Genomic DNA, 25,962 nt, shown 5'->3' on the forward strand with positions numbered 1-25,962 from the left:
TTGGAGGTTGGGGATTGGGGGATACAGTGGAGCTAAGATTTTTGCTGCAAAATTGTGGTTGCCAGAAGCCTATTTTGGATATTTGTTAACTTAATATGTATGAAAAATGGAAAAAAAAAAAAAAAATCAATTCTAACACAACTTTATACATCTACATATACATATAAATCGTGCCTCATCTAAGCTAACATTCATGAAAAAGATAAAATATCATTAAACAAGAAATCAGGTATACAGAACTATCACTCATCGTCGCTGAAGCAAGAGTGTACAATCACAAGGCCGATTCACAAATTTCAATCCTAACACAGGCAAAAGACAGGACCTTATTACAGTCGCCACAATTTATTATTGTAATTTCCAAACTGTACCAAGCTGTTCTTGCCAAAGAGTTCATACTTAGACCAACTCCAAATAATCGCCCAAGGATCTTGAATAACCATCCAAAATGCCTACTAATCTTTGTTTGATTTCTTGGAGCAGATTTGCCAGTCTCGCATGGCAGAATCTAAGCTTAGGTAACATGAGCAATTAAAACTTCAGTAACATGGAGGCTTTCATGATGACTGATTACAGTTGCAACCTTCAATAGCAGAATCAATGTGAGTGTTGCAGGGGGCACTCGAATAAAACTTCTGAAACGCAGAAGAAATGGAATCAACTTAAAACTTCACTTCATCGACAAATTATAAAAACAAGCCTATAATGTAATGTAGTATTTTTAGCTCAGTAAGCTCTCCCCTCTTTCTCAATAGTATCTTCAAATATTTATGTGGCAAAAGGGGAAATCGCTCGCCCTCAGCGCCCCCGCCGCACCCGACCCAAGGCCATCACGAGGGAGGTAAATCACAGCATCCTGAGCGAGCATGTGGCAGGTGGGGTGAGTTGCACAGGGACCGGGGATTTACGCCCCGATTACCCTGAGTTTCGATCCCGCGACTTCATGTGGCAAGCATCCCACCACATACCAACTCGGATGATCTGTGGGGTCAGTATCTTCAAATATTTAGAACAATAAGCAAGTAGTCTTTTCACATTAAATTTGCAAATATTCAGTCAAATATATTAGCATGGTAAGAGTTAGTAATTGACTCATTAAAACTAATAATCTCTGTTCGGCAATTTTTTAAGGCTAAAGGATTATCTAAATAGCAAGGTGATGGAAATGTATTTTTTGAAACTCAAATGCACCCGACAAAATATGTTGAAGTGTCAACACCTTCAACCCTTTTTTAAAGTCTACGTTGATCTCTTCTAGAATACACAAGTAATCATGCCGTAAGGGCAAATGTTGTATATATTTTCTAATAAAAGAAAGAAAAAAAATATCTACAAATGGTTATTGTCCCTTTGGATGAGCTGATGAGGTACTCTCTACTCTCTAAAAGGCAGAACTTATCACTCAAATTGCTAAGAACAATATGGAGGATTCTTCATCTGTTGTGCTTTGAGTTTGGTTCCAAAAGTTCAAAGAGTTGTTGAGAAATGCAAGCTTGATGATTTTACAAGATGGACATTGTATTCTGACTCTGAGGGCAGAGTTTTGAGAAACTGTGCTACATCAAAAGCAGAATTTTTTTACCTTAAGATAATTTTCAAGAAGTGCCTTCCTTGCCTAACTTAATTCTTAAAATTCCAATTCTATCTCCTTATATTAACAGCAAATGTCATAAAGGTGTTTTAATAATTAAACTGTTTGGACCTCAACTCCAAAGTATGGCAGTGTTTGCGAACCTTGAGGTTAGGAATTCAGATTTGTCTTGTGAAATTGATGCATTTGAGATTGGTTTGCCAAGTTAATGGAGGATTTGAATAGATTAGCTCGGATTATGATAGTAATCCAAATTGTGTGATAATATTCTGCTAAAATACAAAAGGTAGGAGTACAACAAACAAAAGTTCCAAAGGTTAAGTTCAATGAGCAAAAGTACAAAAAGGTTTTACACAAAAGCAAGACATTCAAAAAATATTATGGCAACTCCATCATGGGCATCATCAACAGGAAGAATCAGGAGGCCCATTAGAATTTCACTTATAATTGTGGTTTAAGGTTTTGGTATGGTGGCTGTAAACAAATGTGCACTGCATAAAGCTATTAAAACTTGGAGGTGTATGAAGACATCAAGACACTACAAACAATTAGAGTAAGCAGCACCATAAATGCACAGGAATAATTATCGTCATATATGATGGTAGTTGTACCACCATCAATGCACAAGGAGTAATCAGTGAACATTAGATAAAGGGAAAAGAACCTGAAAAGGGATGAGATATTAAGTTTCAATCAAATCTCTAGGCTTGATTTCTACTGAGAAGGCCTTGAAATGACAAGAAAAGATCCCTATCTTTGGTTCCAAATATCTCTTCTGCCTTTCTGAGAGTTTCCTGTATAAAAGTAGACAGATAAGGAACAGACCCAAAGGAGTAGATGTACGAAGTAGCAAAGCAATATTAATAACAATTATATTACAGCTAACCTCGCGTGATTGTCTATGAGCATTAAGCTCTTTGATGTTAGCTAAAAAAGCTCCAAATTGTTCATAAGAGAGACGGCTCCTGAAATGACAACAACATTAAATGGCAGATCAAAAGAACTGCATCAATAGTTGTGTAGATCACAGCAAGGGCCAGCACTTACCTAGCTTGCCGGAAGAATTCTTTTCCATCAACTCGAGGAGTACGGCCTAAAAATCAAATAGCACATGTTTACAATCCATCATTAAGCTTCAAAGTTGCAAGAAAAGAGAAAAGTCTTGGATGGAAGGAAAAATATGCCTCAAGGACTCATCCAAATTAATCTGAACTGTTATGAAATGAAAAGGTACATCCTACTGAGAACTTCACATATCTATGTATTTGAAGCATCAAATTTAAACTTCAGGCAAAAGCTTATAAATCTGCTAACCAAGAACTTACATATCTATGTTTGCAAGTATTCAGCATTAGTGAGTATAAACTCTGTAATAAGAAAACCAACAAGTACAGACCTGAAATAGACCGCCCACGAGGTGGAGAGCTAGCAGCTGATGACTGCTTGCTTGATGGATACCATGGTGACATGGCAGTTAAATTTTCAAAGTGAGTATTTGTCGGAGAAGCGGCACCAGATGCATATTTTGGCACTGTAACAACTGCAGATTTTCTAGGAGAACCACTAGTGGAGGTTACTTTTGGTGTAGTTGTTGGGGGGGTGAGCCGAGGATGAATAGGTGGGGTCTTGGAGGGTTTTTGTCCAAATGGCTTAGTTGCTGTTCCAAAAATTAAGGGAAGAATTATCATCAACGAAAGAATTTTTTTAATAGAAAAACAGCCAAGTATCACTTTTTACCATTTAGCGTCACACCCCCAAAATCCATAGATCCACTGGCAGAATATGGCACAGGACCACTGAAGGAAATTTCATCTTCAACAACATAGGAAGGAAGATTTTGAAACACCATCAATAAGACAAGGATAAGCCTAGTTCAAAATAAATGCTAAGAAAACTAACATGAAGCCGAAATTAATACCTTTGTATGAGGATGAATATGCAACTGAAGAATTGTCGGTCTGTATGTCCACAGTATCCTGTTGCTTCTACAATAGAATGGATAACAGGTAAATCATTTTGGAAGATGAAGGCCTTCACAAGACAACTATAGCTCAATGTTAGTGAACATAGCCATCTTGGAATTAGATTAGAAAACTCACAACTGCCATACCATGTTAACATTTGCAGTGTGCTCACTTACAGGTAAATTATCATCATTCAATGACAACAAGAGTTGCTTCTTGAATGTCTCCAACTGCTCAAAAAAATATAATAATTAGAAATTCTTATGTAGGGCATAACTACGCAACTGACAAAATGTATTTTAAGTAGAAAAGAATGCAAAATTTCATCAGAAATGAAGGTCATGTATTTAAAAATGTCAGACAGGGGATGCTATGTGCATGCAATAAAATTGATATCTCTCCTCATGCTTCAAGGAATATCTGACATTTGGATTTCACAGTTTTCTTTTTGGTACGATAAGAAATGTGCTGCAGCTTAAAATAGCAACCATCCAACACTTTGCACAAAAGCTCATAGAGGCATCGGAAGGTCATAGTAAAAATTGAACTCTAGTTGTCTATAATCAAGTTCTCCTAAGTGACACTTTCATTATGTCAAAAAAAACATTTCATTCAAATTAACCATGTTCTTTTCAAACCAGAACAATGCCAATTAGAAAATATAAAACAGGAAAGTTAAATGAGGGGTTTCAAGAGAACCAACAAATCAATAGCCTTAATTTGCATTGCTAAGCCATCACAGAAGTAATCCGGAATCACTTGGACGTTCCCATGTAAATAAACACGAGTACATTGCGATGGAGCCTTTTGCAACATTAGAAGCGACTTTTTTTCACATATAACCCTAAAAAAGGGAGAAAAGCAATCAAACCTTTGCTAAATCACGAGCCAATTTCTTTGATGTCTGAGCTAATGAATCCCGCTCGTCAGCCAGTGTAATCTTCATCCGAAAAGGCAGAGAAAACATCGAAATTCACTGAAGTGGGTAAAAGAACAAAAACCTAGTATCGGTTAATCGGAAACTGGCAAGAAGGATTAATAACTCACGTTCTCCTCAAGGGCGGCCTTAAGGCGGGCATCCGTCTCCTGAAACATGCGGTCGAGCTGCGAGATCCTTTCCTGGAGGTTGGCGATGGTCTGATCCTTTTCCGCGACGGTTTGCCTTAGGCGGACGGCCTCGAGATCCAGCTTGGAGACCCGCGACGCAATCGCCATGGAGGTTATCTTCCTCGCGAGGTCTAGCTGCTCGTAAGGATCCGAAGGCATCACCGCCAGGATCTCGTCCGGGAGGTGAAACTCCGACTCTACGTCGCCGCCGCTTCCGCCATGCGTCATCGTCGTAGTACCAAGCTCCGAGAATCTAACGGCTCTGGATCAACGAACGCCGGCGAAGAAAAGTACAAACCCTAGCGACTCACGGCGTTGTCTAGGGACATTTGATTTCAAATGTCCCTTTTTAATGGAAGCTCGCGAGCATTGACTATGTCGCCGATACAACGGCGCTCGGTACAAGACAGCGAAGGAAGCAGGAGTTGGTATTTACCCATGGTCCAGCGTGGGTCCCAGGAATACCTGCCATTGCTGGTACTCCAACAAGGAAGGTGGAGGAGTGGGTTTATAGACGCTAGTGGGAGAGCTACTGCGCGTGAGGTGGGACCGGCGAAGAAAGGAGGAAGGCGCGCAGGGAAAAATGAGAAGAATGTTTGGGCCCCGATTGCGGATGCCAATCAGAATGAAGAGTAAAGCACAGGTGTTGCATTGGCGATTTCTTTTCTTTTGGTGCCGCAAATTTAAATTTTGGGAAGCGCCACTGAGATCGGATTCCGTCCATAAATGGTTGGATTCAATGGCATCCCTTGGATCGTTCAAAGATTTACTTTGGATTCCCACACAATCCGACATTGGCCTGGCCACTATTTTTTTCCTGTCACAGGACGATAAATAAATCAAGTATTTGTAAATAAGTTAGATGTTCATTTTATTAAAAATTTATTTATATTTATTTAATATATATAATATTAATTAAATAAATAAATTTAAATAACACATTAAATTAAACAGATAAATTTAAATATATATGTATTCAACTCCTAAATAATGTTCACGAATCATATTTATTAATAAAAATTTTTTCAATATATTAAATAAATAATAAAATAAAATAAATAAATTTAAATTATCAAGTTTAATAAGAGTATTTGCAATGCTCATTATTCCCGTCGTTAATAACACCACAGCGTGTTAATAAGTGTTGTGGAGGGGTGTTATAATACCCCTCCGCTTGAACGTGTTCAAGCAACGTGGGGTGGGCCAGCCACCCACCCCACGTGTTTTTTTAAATTTTGTTTATTAAAAATTAGAATTTTAAAATTAATAATTAAATAAAATGGTTAATTTTTAATGGGTGTTTTTTAACATTAATTTTATCGAAATTCCATCTATAAATCTTCATCAATGTGCATACCTATTTTCATTTCAACTCGCTCCACTCTCCAATTCTACTTCTAAATATTCATTCCATCTATTTTTTAAGTTCCTACCATCTTATTTTCTATCCAAAATAAACGAAAATAATAGGACATTTTTTACAAATTTCTTCAATTCTACAAACAACTCGCAAGAAAATTCATCTAAAATTTTTTTTCTCATAAATAGCTATTTTATTTAATAAATATATTAAAAAATTTAAATTTTTTTTTGAAAAATAGTAAAATTATTTTTTAAAAGTAAGATTATTATTAAAAAATAATAATAATTTAAATATTTTAAAACATATTTAAAATGTATTTATTTAATATAATATAATTTTAAGATGATTAAGTAGACTGTGGGATCCATGAATAATGAGTATTAATTTTAAAAGAATATGGTGAAAGAAATATACTATTATAATGAGTATGTGGTAGTGGATCTTATGTTTTTTTATGAGATAGTGAGTGTTATAACATAGATGCATTGTGTATGCTCTAACCAAATAAATAACTAAAAAATTTAAACAATCAAACAAGTTTAAATTTAGAGTTTGATAATATCTAATTGAATCAAACTCGAACTAAGCTCAAGTCAAACTTGAATTGAGAGCTTGATAATATCTAAACGAACTAAGCTCAAGTCAAGTTTCAAACAAGCTAAAACTCATAAAAAATAAACCAAGTCAAGTTTGAACATTTCTTTCAAAAATTTAATTCATTTTAAACTCAGCTCGACTTGATTATCTTATCAAACAAACTTAAACACCCTAAATCTCGACTCGACTCGACTCGACTCGGTTTATTTATAACCCTAGTCACAATTTCGTAACACTACCGAAGCCTTCGGGCCTGTCTTTACTTCGATATATGTTTTATTTATAAGGGTTTAATTGTAAAATGGGGAACTGAGAGCTGTGTCTTCAGTCGCGGACTATTTGTTCGTCCCAATCAGTGATTGCCGCTTTGCTCCGATGCCGCCGAACCTGTGGAAGAGGTTCAGGGCCGGCGGCAGTGGCAGCGAAGTTTCTCGTCTGCTCGCCGGTCTCCGCCCTCCCGAGCAGAGGGGATCTCTTGTCGTACAGACTGGCTTTCCCACCTCCCTCGCCGACCTCGTCGTCAAGAACCGCGGTCGATTGAAGAAGCCCTCGCGGAGGAAGAAGCCGCAACCGTCCAAGTTGGACTCCTCCGTTTTAGGTTCCGTCGTATCCTCCTCCGCTGCCGCCTCAGCTCCTCCGTTCAATGTTAGTCCTCGACCTGGTCCCTTCGATCCGCCCGCTCCGGAAGTGGATTCGAGCTCCCTGTCGTCTCTCGGTCCTTTCCGTGACGGCGATTAGAGAGATCGAGTTTCTTTTGGTCGTGATTGTGGTTTTGTTGGCTCTGGCGACCGAAAGGAGAAAACTTGTAGTTGCTATCATGCTCTCCGCCGTTGTTCTACGGCTATTTGATTGGAATGGGCTTCGTCTTATTCGATTCTCGAGTCAGCGCTCGGGAGCGAAGAGGAATCTCGATTCACCCGTCAAGGATTGGGAATTGGAAGGAAGGGGAATGGTTTCGCACATCATGGAAGTCACAACCGATAGCTCTTCGGAAAGGGGCTCTGTCGATTTGATCCAGGGAAGAGAGATTTCGTTGGAAAGTAGAGGCCTGAAGAAGGTTCACCTTGAACCTGCTCCTGCTCCGAAGCCGAATTCAAAAGTCAAGAAGTTTCTCAGAAAATTACTCCCTAAAAAGTTTCGCCGGTGAAAGGGTCACAAGGAAAGAGGAGATCTCATCCTCGAATCCAGTAAAAAAATAATCTTGGTTGAGATTACAGAGTTAGATGAGGCAAGCAATGGCGATGCAGATGCCAGTATTGAAGCTGAAGAAAACACCGTGAGCAACGTTGCCTTCGATGAGGTTTCTGGCAATGAAAAACAGTGTATCAAGTTAGCTAAACAGGATAGACACGAAACAAAATTCAGGAACTCCCAGGTCTTGGTTTTCTGGGCTGTTGCATTGCTAGGGCTTCTTGGTGGTAAGACTTCAGCCATTGTTCTAACTGCCTCTTGGTATCTATTATCCAGACCGATTGAATTCCTGAGGAAGAAAGGAATGAATTTGTTTGTTGTAGGACAGATGCATCTTTTTGTTTCTACCTATTACCTTGTTGCATAACCTTGTGTTGGTGTTTAAATTGAGTGAAGGTGTATATGATGTTGTAGGGTAAACAGGTGGAATGAAATTTACAGATGTTCATAATCAAGAGATTGTGTTTGTTTCCTAAATCAGTCATGTGCTCCTTGATAATTCTGTGCATCCCCGACTTAATTGTCTCAACTACTGGTTTCACTGATGTCATTCATTATTTCATCTGTTTGTTCTGATTTGACTTCTGTTTGTTCTGATTTGACTTGATTGGAGTTAGTTGGCAACTGATATATCATATCCTTTTTTTCTATGGCAAAATGCTACTGTTGAAGCTCTGTAAAATCGAGGGTGATACGGCTGGCAATGGAGGGGTCCAAAAGGAAAGGGTGAGAAGGGTCAAGGCCATATAACGGTTAAAAGTCAAGATGATGTGGCAGTCAATAGTTAAACTGATTGGGCATTCAAAGTCAAGCATATGTGGTAGTCAGAGGTCAGGCAGACTTATCGATCAAGGGGGCAAAGTAGTTGAAAGACAAAAGGAGACGACAGGCAAAACGCAGGGTACAGGTCGGGATCAGCAGAGCTGTTTAAAGGCAGCTCGATCTACAGGCCTGCGGTCGAGGCCCAGGAAATACAAAACGCAGGGTACAGGTCGGGATCGGCAGAGCTGTTCAAAGGCAGCTCGATCTACAGGCCTACGGTCGAGGGCCAGGAAATACAAAACGCAGGGTACAAGTTGGGATCGGCAGAGCTGTTTAAACGCAGCTCGATCTACAGGCTTACGGCCAAGGGCCAGGAAACACAAAGCGTATCACCCACAACTTTCCGTCAACAACCAGGCCGTAGCGACCAGCCTTCGTCCGACTCAGCTTTCGGACAGGATCAGAGGGCAACAATGAAGTTCTTATTGATAAACTAATATAAAATTTTGCAGTGCATGACATTGTCGTGTCTTTTTCATGTTTTTTACTTTCTTTTCCAATTAGTTTTACTTCGTGTATTTTGTTCATGTTCGGAATCTAAGTCAGACGAAGATCGAATGTGCTATCATTAGCGTTGACGAGGGGCGACTAAAACTCCCTTTTCATATGCGACCTCGAGAACAAATCCACTCACGGTGCTGACGTGCGATGATGGCCAAGCCGGCAGTACCTGACCTCTGTGCACACTCAGATAAATACACCAGACGTTAGAGGCCAAAAATCAGGGAAAAAGTCCTCGGAGCAGGCCCTTCGACGCTCAAATCAGGTACTTTTTTCCCGGAAGAACAGTATACGAAAGAAGAAGAAAAGTAGAAGATAAGTGCAAATGTGCGAGTGAGTGTACCTACGCAGCGGAGAGGACCTCCTTTTTTATATGACAGTGGTACTTCTAGAATCTGGCGGATGTCAGAGAATGTCGGGTGTCAGAATCTGTATGGTGATGAATGACACGTGGCATGCTCTGATAGATTGGAGGAAGGTTCCGTTAGCAGAGAACCACATACCATTGGAATATTCCTTGACATGCAGCAGTTATTCTCTGACAGAAGGTTACGATTCCCTGACCCTGCTTATCACGTAGTGTCCTCTGTCCCGCTCGGGTATGGCCAGGACAGTTTAATGAACAGGCCCGATGAAAGGATGAGCTAAGTTATGACGGGAGTTTTTTGTTCCCTGTTGTGTCGATTCAGACCCGACCGGGAATAACAGGTCTGTATCTGAAGACTGGTTGAGGAAATCTGATTGGCGAAGACATGTCATGCTTCACCCTGGTCGCACATCGTGTGGCAAGTCTGGTCTCCTGATCTGTAATTACCTGACTTGGTGTTATACGCTTAATGATATCCGGCATTCCTACCCTTTCCTTTGACACCTTCTAACTGTCATGCCCCTCTTGACTTCTGACTATCACGTCCCCTTGATTTCTGACCGTCACGTCCCCCTTGACTTTTGACTGTCAGGCCCCTCTTGACTTCTTACTGTCACGTCCCCTTGACTTCTGATTGTGACGTCCCCTTGACTTCTGACTGCCACACCCCACTAACCTTTGACTTTCACGTCCCTTTGACTTCTAACTGTCATGTCCCCCTGACCCTTGACTCCTGATGACCGGACCCCATCATTCTGCACCGTATCCAAAGTCACCCCCAAGTCTAATCGAAGGAGGCTCAAGTCCGACTAACTTGACCCAGGCTCTGGTTTTGTTTGGCTCGTCCTTATGACTTTAATGTCTGCTCCTTTTCCCAAGTCCTTAGATATGAGCGCAACTCAGGTGTGGCCTTGGGTCTATGTTAGTGTTTTCTTTAACTTTTCGTCCATGGTATCTTCTTGCTCTGAGTGGGCTCTGCAAATTGTTACATGTGAGGGTATGCTTGCCTGTAACTTGTGCTTAGGTGAGAGCTTGGAAGTCCAACCGAGAGGTCGTTGGTCGTGAGAGCAATCTCACTTATAACTCGCGCTGAAACGAGAGTCTGGAATCCCGGCCGAGAGGTCATTGGACGTGAGAGCAGGCTTACTTATAACTCGCGTTGGGGCAAGAGTCTGGAATTCTGGCCGAGAGGTCGTTGGTCGCGAGAGTAGGCTCACTTATAACTCACACTGAGGCGAGAGTCTGGAATCCCGACCGAGAGGTCGTTAGTTGTTAGAGCAAGCTCACATATAACTCGCGCTGAGGCGAGAGTTTGGAAGCGTGAGAGCAAGCTTACTTATAACTCGTGCTGAGGCGAGAGTCTGAATCATGACCGAGAGGTCGTTGGTCGTGAGAGTAGTCTCACTTATAACTCGCGCTGAGGTGAGAGTCTAGAATCCCGACCGAGAGGTCGTTGGTCGCAAAAGCAAGCTCACTTATAACTCGTGCTGAGGCGAGAGTCTGGAATCTCGACCGAGAGGTCGTTGGTCGTGAGAGCAAACTCACTTATAACTCGCGTTGAGGTGAGAGTCTAGAAGCGTGAGAGCAATCTTACTTATAACTCATGTTGAGGCAAGAGTCTGGAATCCCGACCGAGGGGTCGTTGGTCGTGAGAGCAAGCTCACTTATAACTCGCACTGAGGCGAGCGTCTGGAATCCCAACCGAAAAGTCGTTGGTCGTAAGAGCAACCTCACTTATAACTCACGCTGAGGCAAGAGTCTGGAATCCCGATCGAGAGGTCGTTGGTCGTGAGAGTAAGCTGACTTATAACTCGCGCTGAGGCGAGAGTCTGGAATCCCGACTGAGAGGTCGTTGGTCGTGAGAGCAAGCTCACTTATAACTCACGCTGAGGCGAGAGTCTGGAAGTGCTGAGGCGAGAGTCTGTACAGCATCTTCGCATAGTATTGGAGCCTCTTTGACAACATCGTCTATATGCGAAGTCCAGCAAGTGTGCTTTTTGGCTACCCTTAGTTGGTTTTCTGGGACACGTGGTTTCTAGCTAAGGTATTTCCATGGACCCTTAGAAGATCGAGGTTGTCACCAACTGGGAGCAACCGAAATCAGTTCAAGAGATCCGCAGTTTCTTGAGATTGGCCGAATATTACAGACGATTCGTTGAGGGTTTCTCTCGCATTGCTATGTTGCTGACACGCCTGACCAGGAAAGGCGTAAAGTTCACGTGGTCAAAACCCTGCGAGACCAGCTTCCAGGAGCTGAAGTGGAGATTAGTGTCGGCACCAGTTCTGGTTTTGCCTTCTGGAGAGGATGTATGCGTACTCAACATCAATGTTTCTCTACAGAGTTTGTGCTTTGTTTTGATTCAACACGGTAGGATAGTCTCCTATGCTTCTCATCAGTTGAATGAGCGTGAGAAGAATTAAGCCGTACATGATCTGGAGCTGGCTGTCATTATCTTTGCTTTGAAGATTTGATGGTATCATCTGTATAGTATTACATTTGAGATTTTCACTGATCATAAGAGTCTCAAATATTTTTTCACTCAGAAGGAACTCAATCTCCGACAGAGGAAATAGATGGAGTTCTAAAAGATTATGACTGTACCATTAGCTACCACCTAGGGAAAGCTAATGTGGTTGCCGATGCACTTAGCCGAAAGTCCAGAGGGACTTTAGCATACCACCGAGTTTTAATCACGGACTTGATTCAGGGTTTCTCCGAGTTGGGCCTTGAGGAGCAGGGACAAACAGAGCAGGGTATTCTTATTACCATGATTGCTCAGTCATCGATCAGGACAAGGATCTGAGAGGCCCAGGCTGATGATCAGCGCCTACAGTCCATTGGCAGCCAGATAGCTTTCGGGCAACAAACATAGTTCACCCGAGAAGACGAGGGTATTATTTATTTCTGAGGCAGATTATGCGTACCTCAATCTCACCCAGTTATAGAGGAGTTATTTCAGGAGTCTTATCACTCTCGATTTGCTATCCACTCGGGCGGAACCCGCATGTATCGAGATCTGAGACGTTCCTATTGGTGGAACGACATGAAGAAAGACATCGCAGAGTTTGTGGCTAGATGTCTAGTCTATCAGCAAGTGAAGGTTGAGCCCTAGAGACTTGCCGGATTACTCCAGAGGATCCGACCTCGTTTGCGATGGTTCCACTTTTTTTAGCATGTGGATTACTTCAAAGGATTCCTATTCCGGAGTGGAAATAAGAGCACATCACTATGGATTTTGTGGTGGGATTGCCTAGGACACGACGAGACCATGACGCGATTTGGGTAATTGTTGGCCGATTAACCAAATCTGCACACTTCTTAGTGATTCGGAAGACCGATTCTCTAGATCGATTAGCAGAGCTGTATTGTCGAGAGATCATCAGATTGCATGGTGTTCCTTTGAGCATTATATCGGATAGAGACTCACAGTTCACGTCCCGATTCTGACAGAGTCTACAGCATGCCTTGGGCACACAACTCCATTTCAGTACAGCATTCCATTCGTAAACAGGTGGACAGTCAGAGCGGACTATCCAAACATCAGAGGACTTGCTGAGGTCTTGCGTTATGAATTTCGGAGGCAGCTAGGAGGATCACCTGTCATTAGTAGAGTTTGCCTACAACAACTGCTATCATTCGACTATCCAGATGACACCGTTTGAAACGTTGTATGGTAGGCTTTATCGGACACCCCACCCTCTGGGAGGAGGTTGGGGAGGCCCAGCTGCTGGCACCTCATAGAGCTCAGCAGGAGGCAGAGTTGGACCGCATTATCATACGGAGGTTGTCCGAGGCGTAGGACCGTCAGAAGGGTTATGTTGATCGGAGACGGAGACCCCTGGAGTTCTCTACTGGTGATCATGTATTTTTGAGAGTCTCACCCACGAAAGGGATGAAAAGATTTAGTCTCCGAGGTAAACTATCTCCAATATTAAATTTATAAAAATTATTTGACTTATATGATTTATCCAAATGATAAATTTATCAAGTAATATAATTTGTTTAAAAATAAAATTATATATACAAATATATAGTAAATGTTATGTTTTATAAAATTAATTGAAAGATATAACGTATGTGATCTATATCTAAACCTACCTCGAGATGGTTTACCGTGGCGCGATTTTTAGTAAATTTATAAATTTAAATTATCTGTTTTTAAAAAAATAATAATCTAAAATTCTCATGGTCGTCAATTATAAATCATTTCAAACCGTGAATTATTATTTGGATCAATCTATTAATGTCCGATCCAAATAACATTTGAATTAATCTAAAATATTAATTAGATTAATAGTTTAGTTTTAGATTTAGCTTCCCATCCGAATGACTCTGAAATCTGAATAAAAAACTAATATATATTTTATAATTTTTGTTAGTATAATCTTCGAAATCTTTGGAATATGTCAAATGGGCAAGTTTTTTTTTATCTTATATTAAATAAAACTATTTTATAAAATTTGAAGCTTATTTATTTGTAAATATAAATTATTTAGAGTTTATTTATTCGAAAAGATTGAAAGTTTAAAATGAAAATAAAATCAGATTAATTGATACCCGAAAAGAGTAAGCCGAATTAGTTTTGATAATTCGATTTGGTTTATAGTTAATTATGTTTGGTTCTTAGTTGAATTTAGAAAATTATAAAATCTGAATAACCCGAACCGAAAAATTCAAATAATTTGAACAGAACCAAATGAAAACCCCTGACTGTAACTGTCTTAGACGATTCAAGTTAAGAGTCAATATTTCAAGAGCCGACGAACTGATGATTCGAGATCGTCAAACTATCTATTCCAAACAATTGTTAGATTTACAAGTGGCTACGAGAGAGAAAGTCATCGAGTAATGCTAATAGAGACTAGTTCGCCCACATGAAGTTATACATAGGAGATGACTTACATAACCAAGCGTGTTAATTCGGATGGATCGGATTAAATCGGGTTGAGTTGTTTTTTTAATCCAACCTGAACCTGAACCAAACTCGAGTTCAATCCAAAATCCCTAAACCAGAACCCAACCAACCTGAACCCGACCCGGATAACTTGAAAATCCTATTCAAAACGACTTTTTTTTTTGCTATTTTCCCTATAATTCTTTACTTTGATCTCAATACTCTATCATTATCATACAAACATGATATTAATATACATAAAACATCTTAATTTTTAAAATAAAATTTGATTTAATCCCCAAAACCCACTAAACCCTATATTTAGGTTAACCCGGGTCAATCCGAATCTGACCTGACCCAACTCGAAAATTTTTAACCCTCAAACTCTCCAACTCTCCAATCCGAATCTGAAAATGTCCAACTCGAACTTGATTTTTCTTTATATTTTTTTTCAGATCGACTCAGATTAGATGATCAAATTTATTTTTGATATCCCATACATAATCAAATTTCCTTGAGAACATCACATAGGCCGGGGCCTAGTGGGATTCCTAGAGGGCATTGGAGTACATGGGACGAAGAAGAGGATGATCACCCAATCAGCTTCACTCAGGCTAAGCCAATTTTAATTGTAAATATGTTTTTTAATCTTTTATATATAAATATATAAATATTTATAAATTTTTATTGACTGAAATTATTCATAATAGATTACAAATAAGAAAATAATATGAATTTTATGTATTAAATAAATGTTTAACTCAAAAATGTCCTTAATCAGAGGCTAGATCTCTTGGTCCAAAAAACAAGTGGAGTAGGAGATGTATAAGTTGTAATTGTGATTGGATCATGGCAGCGATTCAATCATAATTAGTTACTATTCTTCCATAAGTTTATTGTCTCCCCTGATTATAATTTGGGTCGAAGTGGATGACCCACTAGCAGCCTAACCACTTGCCCATCGCCGTCCGGAAGCGTAATTCTGCAATACTTACAGTAGTGGGCCATTTGCAGATTCAATGATACGAGCGATGGCCAATTGAACAGAATATTGAGTACATGAATTTTGCATTGTCGAATGAAGATCTGTTGGAGATTAACATCTCTGGCACCGTGGGATTTGGCATAGTTGAGGATCGCACCGTGGGATTTTAATTAATTCCTCTCCCTGAACCTGACCTAAAATTTTAAAAACATTTTCTAAAAATATTCAAAGTAGGAATAATTTTTTTTAAAAAAAAATAAATAGAGGTAGAATTTTCTAGAGAGATTTTAAAGAGAAAATTAAAAAAGTAACACTTAAGGAGATAATTAAAAAAATAAACATCCCTCTGAATTTGAAACTCTTTTAATTTATTAATCCTCCTTATTTTATTACTCTCCCTTAATATAATACTAAGGTTTAGGTGTGTTAAATTTCAAGCCCCTAACACATTTGTCTACCTAAGTGTTCTAGGGGATTTGGTAACACTTATATTATTTACATATTTATCTCTGTATCCTTGGTATAATTGTTTATTTGAGTTTGATTAATCAATAAATAATTTTATATTCAGGTGCTTAAGCTTCCGTTTAAGGTTAAATAAGATAAGATTTTATTAAATCAATAGTAGTTAACCATTATCAATAATTTATTGATTAATTTTTACTTGATTTAATAATTTAATACTTAATAAAATAATTTAAATTTCGTATTAATTGATTGAGTGGGTAAATGAAAGTGTTAGTTATAATTTTTTTTTTATTTACTTCCTTTTACGTAGGATTAATTTAGTTTGAAGTTAGCATGAAGTTAAAGTTATTAGACACAATTAAGTAAGGTTTAATTCAAGTCAATTTTAGTTCTCAAATGAAGTTAGACATAAACAATTTAAGTTCTACTTATTAATTACATAATTAAGTTTAAAGTTTAAGTTAATGGAATTTAAGTTTTTAAGTTAGGTGTCTAAGTTTTAAATGAATTTAAAAGAATTTTATTATTATTTTTTAAGAGATTTCAAACAGGATTTCTAAAACAGTAATTAAAAGGATTTTAGAATGATTTTTATAATATCATTAATGGCAATTAATACACGCTTAATTCAGTTTTAATTTTAAATTTAAATTAATACTAGTGGTTAATTTAGGTTTAAGTTTTAATTTTCAGTTAAATTAAGTTTAATAATAATTTTAAGGTTAAAATAATGTTTAAGGTTAAAAATAAGTTTAAAATCTAAATAATAATTAATAATTTATTTTTTTTTAAAGTTGACAAACGTTTATTAAAGTGAAAAATAATATTTAAAACAATTTTTCAAAATGATTTAAAGTTTTTTATAAATAATTTTTTAAAAAAAATTAAAATGATTATTTTAAAGAAATTTTAAAATGATTTTTAAATAATTTTTAAAAGGTTTTTAAAATGATATTTAAATAATATTTAAAAGACTTTTTAAAAGTTTTTTTTGAATGCTTTTAAAATAATTTTTAAAATATTTTTTAAAAAGGTTTTTAAAATGATTTTTTAAATAATTTTTAACAAGTTTTTTAAATGAATTTTTAAAGAATTTTTTAAAGAATTTTTAAAAGGTTTTAAAATGATTTTTTAAATAATTTTAAAAGAATTTTTAAAAGGTTTTTTTTCAAAAATGATTTTTAAATAATTTTAAAATATTTCTAAAATATTTTTAAAATGATTTTTAGATAATTTTTAAAAGTATTTTTAAAATTATTTTTTAAATATTTTTTAAAATATTTTTTAAAATGATTTTTAAAAGAGTTTCTTAAATAATTTTCAAAATAATTTTTAAAAGAGTTTTTAAATAAATTTTAAAATCATTTTTTAAATGATTTTTAAAAGAGTTTTTAAATAATTTTTAAAAGAGTTTTTAAGTAATTTATAAAATAGTTTTTAAACGAATTTTAAATTTATTTTTAAAAGAATTTTTAAATAATTTTTAAAAGAATATTTTAGATAGTTTTTAAAAGATTTTTTTTCAAATGATTTTTAAAAGAATTTTTAAATAATTTTTAAAAGAATTTTTAAAATGATTTTAAAAAGAATTTTTAAATAATTTTTAAAATGATTTTTAAAAGAATTTTTAAATAATTTTGAAAAGCATTTTTAAATAAGTTTTAAGTTAAAATGATTAAAATAAATTTTAAGTTTAAAGGTTTTTTTAATATAAATTTTGAAAATAACTTAATTTAATTTATTTTAAATTACTTTAATTTAATTTACTTTAATTTAATTTAATTTAATTTAATTTAATTAGACTTAGTTCGATTCGATTCGATTTGTTTCGATTCGCTTCAATTTTTTTTCGATTCGATTTGGCTCGATTTGATTCGATTCGGTTTGTAGTCCTTAGTCATTTCACCGATCTATGTTTTCAATCAGGGGAACCTATAATTTTTGTGAGATGAGTTAGGTTTAGTTTTAGGGTTTGATTTAACTTTATGTTAGATTCAGGTTTAGCTTTGGACTCAACAAATAAACATTTTCTAGATAAACTTTTAGGCTATGATGAGTCACTTGGACATCATTAGATTAACCATGTCTTCGAGGTTTTCCAAATAGTCATATCTACTGTACTTAATACAAAACCTTGGTCTAACTAGTTAGGATCCATAAAGGGTAGCTTCGGTTAGTTTCACTTAGTCCAATGCACCAGATCGAAGTCATATCTTCCTAGACATGCATAGACAAAGCTTCCCTAACGTACTATCATCCAAAACTTCACCAGTACCGTTGGTCAAGTTAAACCTTATCCTTTATTCTAGTCCTAATTACCCTATCGGGTAAGTTGGTTAGGGTTATCCTACCGGGTAAATTATTTTTGGAGGTTTGATCAACTGGGTCCACAGCTTATATGTATTCTTGTATTTTTCTAGTCTGCATAAAATATTGTTAGGTAAAACATTACAAATAATTTTACTTACATTTTTGTTCAGTTCCGAATCCTGAGAAGGTTTCCTCAATATTAGCACATTAACGAAATCTAAGCTTCCTAAGAAACATTCCATTCTTCGCCTCCAGTAGTTGAAATATTTTGATCGTATGGTAGTGGTTCGAGGGGGTTCCATCCTTCTTGAAGAGACATTGTTCTTGCACAAAAGAAACACACAAAAAGATCCCAAGACTTGGTCTTGGATTAGCAGTGTTGTAAAAAATAGTATTTCACTACTTTTTAAAAAAATATTAATAAAATATTAATAAAAAATATTACTTCAAATTTTTGAAAATGTAATATTTTTTCAATACTAAGCAATGGTGAAAAGATGACGATATATTTTTCAAAACCAGTTTTGGAGGGAAAAAAATGAAAAATGATGTATCTTTCAAAACCAGTTTAAGAACGAACGATATCTAATTTTTCTTTAAAAATGATTGGTAGTTGCACCAAATCAGGGCGGAACCTGGCTCTAATACCACTTTCTTTGTTTGAGGTCAATATTGTACCCACATGACTTAATCAAATCATAGCTCTTATGCACAGTCGGCGGTTAAACCTTCTGGCAGCCGGGCTCTGATACCATTCGTAGGATCGAAAAGAATTTTAAATATCTCCACAATAGCATGATATTGTCCACTTTGGGCCTAAGTCCTCATGGTTTTGCTCTTGGGCTCTACCTAAAAGACCTCATTTCAATGGAGATATCTTTTCTCTTATAAACTCATGATCTTTTCCATGTGTTTTCAATATGGGACTATGTTTGCAACCTTGTAACCCCAACATTAACCACCTCTATTTTCGTCAACCATACATAAGCACTTCCAAGCTCTGTTAAATAAAGCTTGGGAGGAAAACACCAAGCTATTTTCCTGCCACCAGTCAACTGATAAAACCACCAATCGACTGGTCTTAAGTGAAATTCGACTGTTACAAGCCAACGGTCGGCTACTAGTCGACTGATGAAAACACCAGTCGACTGCTACAGTACTGCTAAAGTAACGCTACAGTAAAACCCTGATCCTAGGATTTGACCCCGAGTACATTTACTCAGCACCCGTCCTCACCCGACCAACCTAGACCTAGCCTTCTAGCCTCCTCCATCAGCCTTGCCTCCCTCGGATGTCTCCCCGTCCTTCACGTCTTGCCTTCTGAAGCTTCCATCGACCTTATCATTGTTGTCAGGTCTTCTTTTGCCAAGAGGTCGCGCCTCCGGTACTTTATCCATTGTTAAGACACACTTGGACTTACATTGCCAAGACTATATGCTTGGATTTACACCGCCAAGACTCATCATTGGACTTTCCTCTTTTGCCAAGATCACACTTGGACTTTCCTTGTTGTACTTGTATCTTGCACACTCACAATGCATATCAAATACAACAATAAACTTAACTTAAACTTTTGCTCAAATATCAAAACCTATGGTCACTAGATTGTTCCAACAAACATGTCAACAAACATGTAGAGGGGATGCTTGAGGTTTTAATTAAAACCTAGGAAAACTTTTAAACTAAGCTAAAATTTTAATCAACTCGTGTTTATAAATAGGATAATTTAAACAGACTTAATCAAAATCTAATAAATTTATTCCATTAATTCAACATATATATTTTAATTTTTAATTTTTTTAAAAAAATATATAATAAAATTTATATTTATATTTATTTATCATTTAAAAGTGTTAAATTCTTGTATTTTTGTAAAAAATATATTTTTATTTTTAAATATTTAATTTTTTTTTATTTTAAATTAATATATTTTATATTTTTTTAAAAATATCAAAATCATATGATATGACATGTTACGATGTTAAACCGTACCATTCCAATCAAGGATAGAAATCTTAACCTAGATCGAGATTTTAAACCTTCTATTCATCCAACTAGTCAAGTCAAAAGTTCATGTCAAAGATTTGATGTACTTCTATACAAAGAAAGAAAAAAAAATAATAAGAGTAACTGTAATCCTAAACTTTACAAACCCAATTTTATCGTGGGACCTACTATGCCACATCACTGTCATATCAAAAGTAAAAACTCTACAACTTTTATAAACCTCTTCCTACAATCATAAACACAACAAACAACTTTATATTAGATCCACCACATCATTATTTATAATTTCGATTTACTATCTTATTTATATATTATCATAAATATATATTTATAATATACATGTTAATTAATTTATTAATAATATATATTAGTTTTATTTAATATTTTTAAATAAATTATTAATTTAATAATTAATATATAATAATTAATTACATTTTTTGTTCACTAGATTTATTTACGAACAAAATAATTTCATAAAAATATTATTGAAAATTTAATAATTTGCAACATTAACAAATAAATCATTACAATGAGATCATAAAATAAAACATAGTACATAATTAAAATAGAATTAAAATACAAACGAATTATAAAGCACAACATAAATAAAAAACTTACAAATCAACAAACTATAAAGTACAACATAAATTTTAAAAAATATAAACGTCCACAAACTACAAAGACCAACATAAATTAAAAAACATAAATGTCTACAAATGACAAATCTATTGTAGGCCACGTCTCTTTGTAATTTTTTCAACTATTTTCATATGCCAATGAAGTTGTGCCTCTGTCATTCCACTCATATCTTTCATAATCATATCATAATCCTTTTGTTTTAGCTCGAGTTCCTTAAGTGCCAAATTTTCCTTTTGATATTGTTGCATTTGTTCTCATTTCACGCTGAAGTCTTTGTCTTCTGTAACTTTGGTTTTATTCTTTCTTTTCGCCTTTTGTTGCCCTATTGGACGTGAGCGAATTTCAGAGTCACCATCAGTATCCGGATTGGTTGAAGAAGTATGTGCTCCTGATTTGGAAGTCCTCGCCTTCTTGTCAGCATGACGACCAAGAGATTGGGGAGCCCATTTCTCGCACTCTGTTATAATCTTCCATATGTGTTCATATTTGAAAGTCTTATTCTTGTGTACCTTTTTCCACATATCATGTGTAGCGGCTAAAACATCAGTGTCACTTTCACCACTAGCCCGATTGTTGAAGAAATTATTGTACCATCCTGAGAACTTACCAATATCAGGCATAACTCGATAGTAATGTGACTTTATCGATGTCCATTCTCTTGCTGTCGTACCCGTAGGCCGATTATCATTATAGTACGTGGAGGTACGTTGCCAAAAATGTTTATTCTTTTGTGCATTACCAACTTGTGGGTCATTGGTAATAGTTCCCCAAGCTCTTGCAAGACACTTCTCCTCGGCGGTTGACCACATCGCCTTAGCTCTATTACGAGCTAGAGGCATTCATTTCTTTGTCATCCTCCTCATCATCCTCAATGTTAATATTTTCTATCATAGGTGTCGTCGAATGTGGTGGAAATTGAGAGCGTAGCATTAAAATTGGTGTTGGGAGCTCTCTATCGGATCCAGATCCTCCCAGACTCACTCGTCGAGATTCATTCAATGGCATACTTGATGGAGATGGAGTAGTATATACTTGAGAAGGAGGTTGCATCATAAACTGGCCACCTATTGAAGCATAATCAGATGAAAACATGAAAAACGGAGCATGAGGAACAAAATTCGAACCAGTGGGAGTATTTTGTGAAAATTGAGTTGCATAAACAAATTGCGATGGATGAAGATTGGGAAGAGAATGCGATTGAGAATTTTGAGAGCTTGAATTTCCCTCTATATTTGGAGAACCAAATAAATTGTTGAATGAACCACTGAATCTTTCACCCATTTGGAATAAGAAGATAGAAATATCATGGTAGAGAAATTATGGAGAAAGTTTTAGATAGTGAGTAGAGATGAAAAATATTTCTCTATTTATAAGTAAAAAAAAGTTATTATTAAAATAAAAAAAATTAAATAGCCATTTTTTTACCGTTGTCAAAAAATAGACGTTGCCAAATAAGGTTCATTTTTGCCAAAATGAACGTTGTCGTTCAATTTTGCAAATGAACGTTGTTCATTTTTGTCAAATGGACATTGTCTGGTAACGTTCATTTGATTAAGTTTTTTTTAAAAAAAAAAATTAAAGATTTGCCTGACAACTAGCATGGGATCCATGTGTATTAAGTATTTTATTCTTAAAAGCACCATGAAGCCAACATCCAAAATTGGATGCTGACTTCTTTAGTTCTCAACTTTTTAAAGTGGTGCAATGCAATTAGGTTTATAAAATCTAACTTCTTCGGTTTTATAAATCCATCATTGCAGACACCCTAAAGGCAAATAACCAATCCCGCGGGCAAGACAAGACATGGTGATATTGAAGGGCTTACTTAGACCTGTAGACACTGAAAATAGCAAAATTATAACAAGTCATTATTATTTACATATTAGGTATAAAAATATGCAACAAAAGATAAATCATACCCTCTGCAATAGTTGCAGATAGCTATGTAAGTAGGCTTGCCGCCTCGATTTTTTGATTTGTGACCTTCTCCTCCCGAACTTTAGTTGTATAATTGCGTGCTTTAGTCTGCAACAGTCATAAATTTTAAAGAGCATATTGAAGTTTCAATAAAAATAATATAATAACAAAATTATCTTATTCGGATTCACTTCTGTGTCATCGTCAAAATTATTTGTACTTTCAATCTCCTCTTTATCGCTCTCACTGTTGTTTCCTTTAAAATGAAGAAAAACATGGTAAAATAGTGACTTTCTATCTTATAGTGTCATTTGCACAAACCCGATCTTGTTCCGCCATTAAAAGTAAAAGTATAATCTTCATAAGTCAACATACTCGCTTTTGAGTGCTACTTGCCCAAACCAATTAAATTCCTATTTTGGATGATAAAGGAGTACCCAAAATCACAGGCACCCTCAATTTTAAGTGAATCCAACATCCTATCTAAGCCCAATTATTAAGCATAACTAGTTATTCCATACAGGATTTATCATCATTAGGGATGAATATTCGATTAAAACCGAATTGAACCGAATCATATTAATCGAACCAAACCAAACTGATTTTCGATAAAAACCGAACCGAATTTTCAATAAAATTGAACAAATCGAACCGAATTTTCAATAAAATCAAACAAATCGAATAAACCGATTTTTTCTACAAATTTAGTTTGGCTTAATAAAAATTTGTTTCGGTCTAAAATTTATGGTCTAAAAAATTGATTTGGTTCAAAAATTTGGTCTATCCGGTTTAACTGAATAAAAAAATTTAAAATCGAACCTGAACCGAATTAACCAAATTAATCGATTTTTTTTTGGGGAAAAATGAATTTCCGAATAAATCGAATCGAGTTTTTAAACTTGGTCGATTTGATTGATTTATTCGATTTAATCAAACTTTTACTCACCCCTAATCATGATTGTAAATGGGAGAATATGCCATATGGTCAATTTGGCAAATGATGCTTTGAGAAATCTAAGCATAAAAACCAATTGATACAGGTTCAAGTTTGTGTTCTTTCAATTGGTTCATGGCTTTATTGAATAATACAGATGTGTTCTATTAGGCTAGAAAATAATTCAAGTTCTAGTGGCATGTCATGATACAAGTTGATAAGAGAATTGAATTGCAAAACAACATGCTATACAAAAGTTTTTATGGAATCCACTACTATAATAATGCAAGATCTTAATGGCTTAAATATAATTTGAAAGAAGCCATAATAAATAATAATTTAGAGTTAATAATACCACTCATCACAGATAATTATTCAGATTAAATGACAAAGGATTTAATTGGAATAAATTAAGAGTTAATTTTTTAAATTAGTGAGTTTAGTTGTAAAAGTAAGAGTTAATTTATACAATTAAATCATGTGGTTTAAATTTTAAAAAATAGTTAATTATATTTTAATTTGGAACTTTTAAAAGATAAGACAGTTGTAGTCATCAGTAGATCAAGTATACTCACTTTTGGTTGCTACGTAAACCTTGATTGACTAGCCACTACACAAGTCAATTAAAACCCTGCTTTGGATGATAAAGGACTACTCAAAATCACGGGCACCTTCAATTTTATGATTAAATGAATTTCGATCAAAGAAGTCATTTCCATGAAAATAAAATTGTACAATCAAACAAAGATTCACCTGCTTTTGATGAAAAAGGAGTGCCCAAAATCACTGGCATCTTCAGTTTTATGACTAAATAATGAATTTCGATCAAAGAAGTCATTCCATGAAAATAAAATTGCCCGATCAAACAAAGATTCCATTGGATGATAAAGGAGTACCCAAATCACGGGCGCGACTAAATAATGAATTTCAATCCAAGAACTCATTCTGATCAAATCCAAAATCAAAGACTCCAAAACACACATGTAATCATCGCAGGAGACGGAGTCGATGGGAGATCGATGTCCGCTGGCGGTGCAATAAGAGGCTTCTCCATGGCTGGGAGCTCGATGCCCGCAAGCAGAGCAAGACCAACCATCGACATAGTAACCAGGAGATCGATGCCCGCTGTCGGAGCTAGAAGAGCTGTCGACGACGACATCGCCGAACCTTGTAGAGCAATGCCCGCTGATAGAGTAAGAGGAGAGATCCCCGTTTGGAGATAGATGGAATTTGGGCTCATTGGATTTAAAACTTAGGGAATAGATTTTCAATCGGCGGCGACCGACCGGGGGGGGGGGGAGTGAAAAAGAAGGCTGAGCGATAATTCCGAAGCTTTTCTTTAATATTTGAAGGTTGCTTCCTTGCCTCCCCTTTCAACTGTTTTTTTATCAATACTTATATATTTTTAAAATTTTTATTTAATTTTATTTTTTAATTAATTTTATTTATTTATTTCATCAATACTTATATTTTTTAGTTTTTATTTAGTTTTATTTTTTAATCCATTTTATTTATTATTTTTTTTATCAATACTTTATTTTATTTAAATTTTATTTAATTTTTTTGTTAATAAGTTTTTTATCAATTTTTTTATTGGTTTTATTTTTTTTTGAATATTTTTTTTATTTGTTTGTAATCTTTTGTTTGTTTTTAGTTATAGATTTTAGGTGTTATTATTTGTAAAAAATTTAAAAAGTATAAAAATATGGATTAAAATAAAAATTATATATTTGAAACTAATAAAAATACTAACAATTAATAGTAAACACATTCATAATTTAGGAATAAAGATTTTTTTCAAATGAAGAATACATGTAATAATAATAAAAACATGAAAAATATATTAAAATAAAATTTTTAATTAATATTACCTCCAAATTCTACTTCCAACGCGTTTGTTGATGGTGTACCTATTACTTCATATCACAAATGAATATGTGTCCTATAACGAGTGACTCATCCTTTAGTTTCATACGATGGATGTTAGCACCACCACGTTGGAATGGGTGGTACAGGGTAATGAGGGTGTAAGAAAACTTGCACGAAGTAATTGCCAACATGGTCAATAGCTATTTCTCGATGCTCTTGGTTTGGAACTGGAGGAGTTCTTAATGGCAAGTGAGTAAAATAACTCTCAACATTCTCACCAAATGTATGCAGTACAAGATTGTACCTTGATGCGATGGCAATTTCCAAAGGCATGGAGTCCATTCAATATATTTTTGGTGCCCATGACTCGAACCAATTCAATGAGAATAATAGATTGACTACCAAATTTCGATCTGGATAAAGTTGATCATATAG

At 35.6% G+C, this 25,962-nt stretch overlaps 2 protein-coding genes across 4 annotated transcripts; both read right to left on the reverse strand.

Moving 5' to 3' along the window:
* Nucleotides 1-194: 194 nt before the first annotated feature.
* LOC122027476 (uncharacterized protein At4g15545-like) lies at nt 195-5,126 on the reverse strand. Of its 3 annotated transcripts, none has more exons than XM_042586461.1 (10): nt 4,603-5,126; nt 4,427-4,495; nt 3,732-3,785; nt 3,510-3,573; nt 3,329-3,403; nt 2,988-3,248; nt 2,639-2,684; nt 2,478-2,556; nt 2,256-2,385; nt 195-635 (listed from the first exon to the last, which is right to left on the reverse strand). In XM_042586461.1, the coding sequence occupies exons 1-9, from the start codon at nt 4,888-4,890 to the stop codon at nt 2,293-2,295; spliced, it is 1,029 nt and encodes a 342-aa protein (XP_042442395.1). In that variant the 5' UTR covers nt 4,891-5,126; the 3' UTR covers nt 195-635; nt 2,256-2,292. The 3 variants fall into 3 exon arrangements, with proteins under 3 accessions (XP_042442395.1, XP_042442394.1, XP_042442393.1); XM_042586460.1 differs by having other exon boundaries at nt 3,510-3,576; XM_042586459.1 differs by having other exon boundaries at nt 3,510-3,576; nt 3,702-3,785; nt 4,603-5,124.
* Nucleotides 5,127-21,061: 15,935 nt separating this feature from the next.
* On the reverse strand, nt 21,062-21,616 carry LOC122027994 (glutathione S-transferase T3-like). Its single transcript, XM_042587007.1, has one exon. The coding sequence runs from the start codon at nt 21,614-21,616 to the stop codon at nt 21,062-21,064; it is 555 nt and encodes a 184-aa protein (XP_042442941.1).
* Between the last annotated feature and the right edge of the window lie 4,346 nt (nt 21,617-25,962).

Source organism: Zingiber officinale, chromosome 10A (genome assembly GCF_018446385.1).
Source record: "Zingiber officinale cultivar Zhangliang chromosome 10A, Zo_v1.1, whole genome shotgun sequence".
Classification (NCBI taxonomy): Eukaryota; Viridiplantae; Streptophyta; class Magnoliopsida; order Zingiberales; family Zingiberaceae; genus Zingiber; species Zingiber officinale.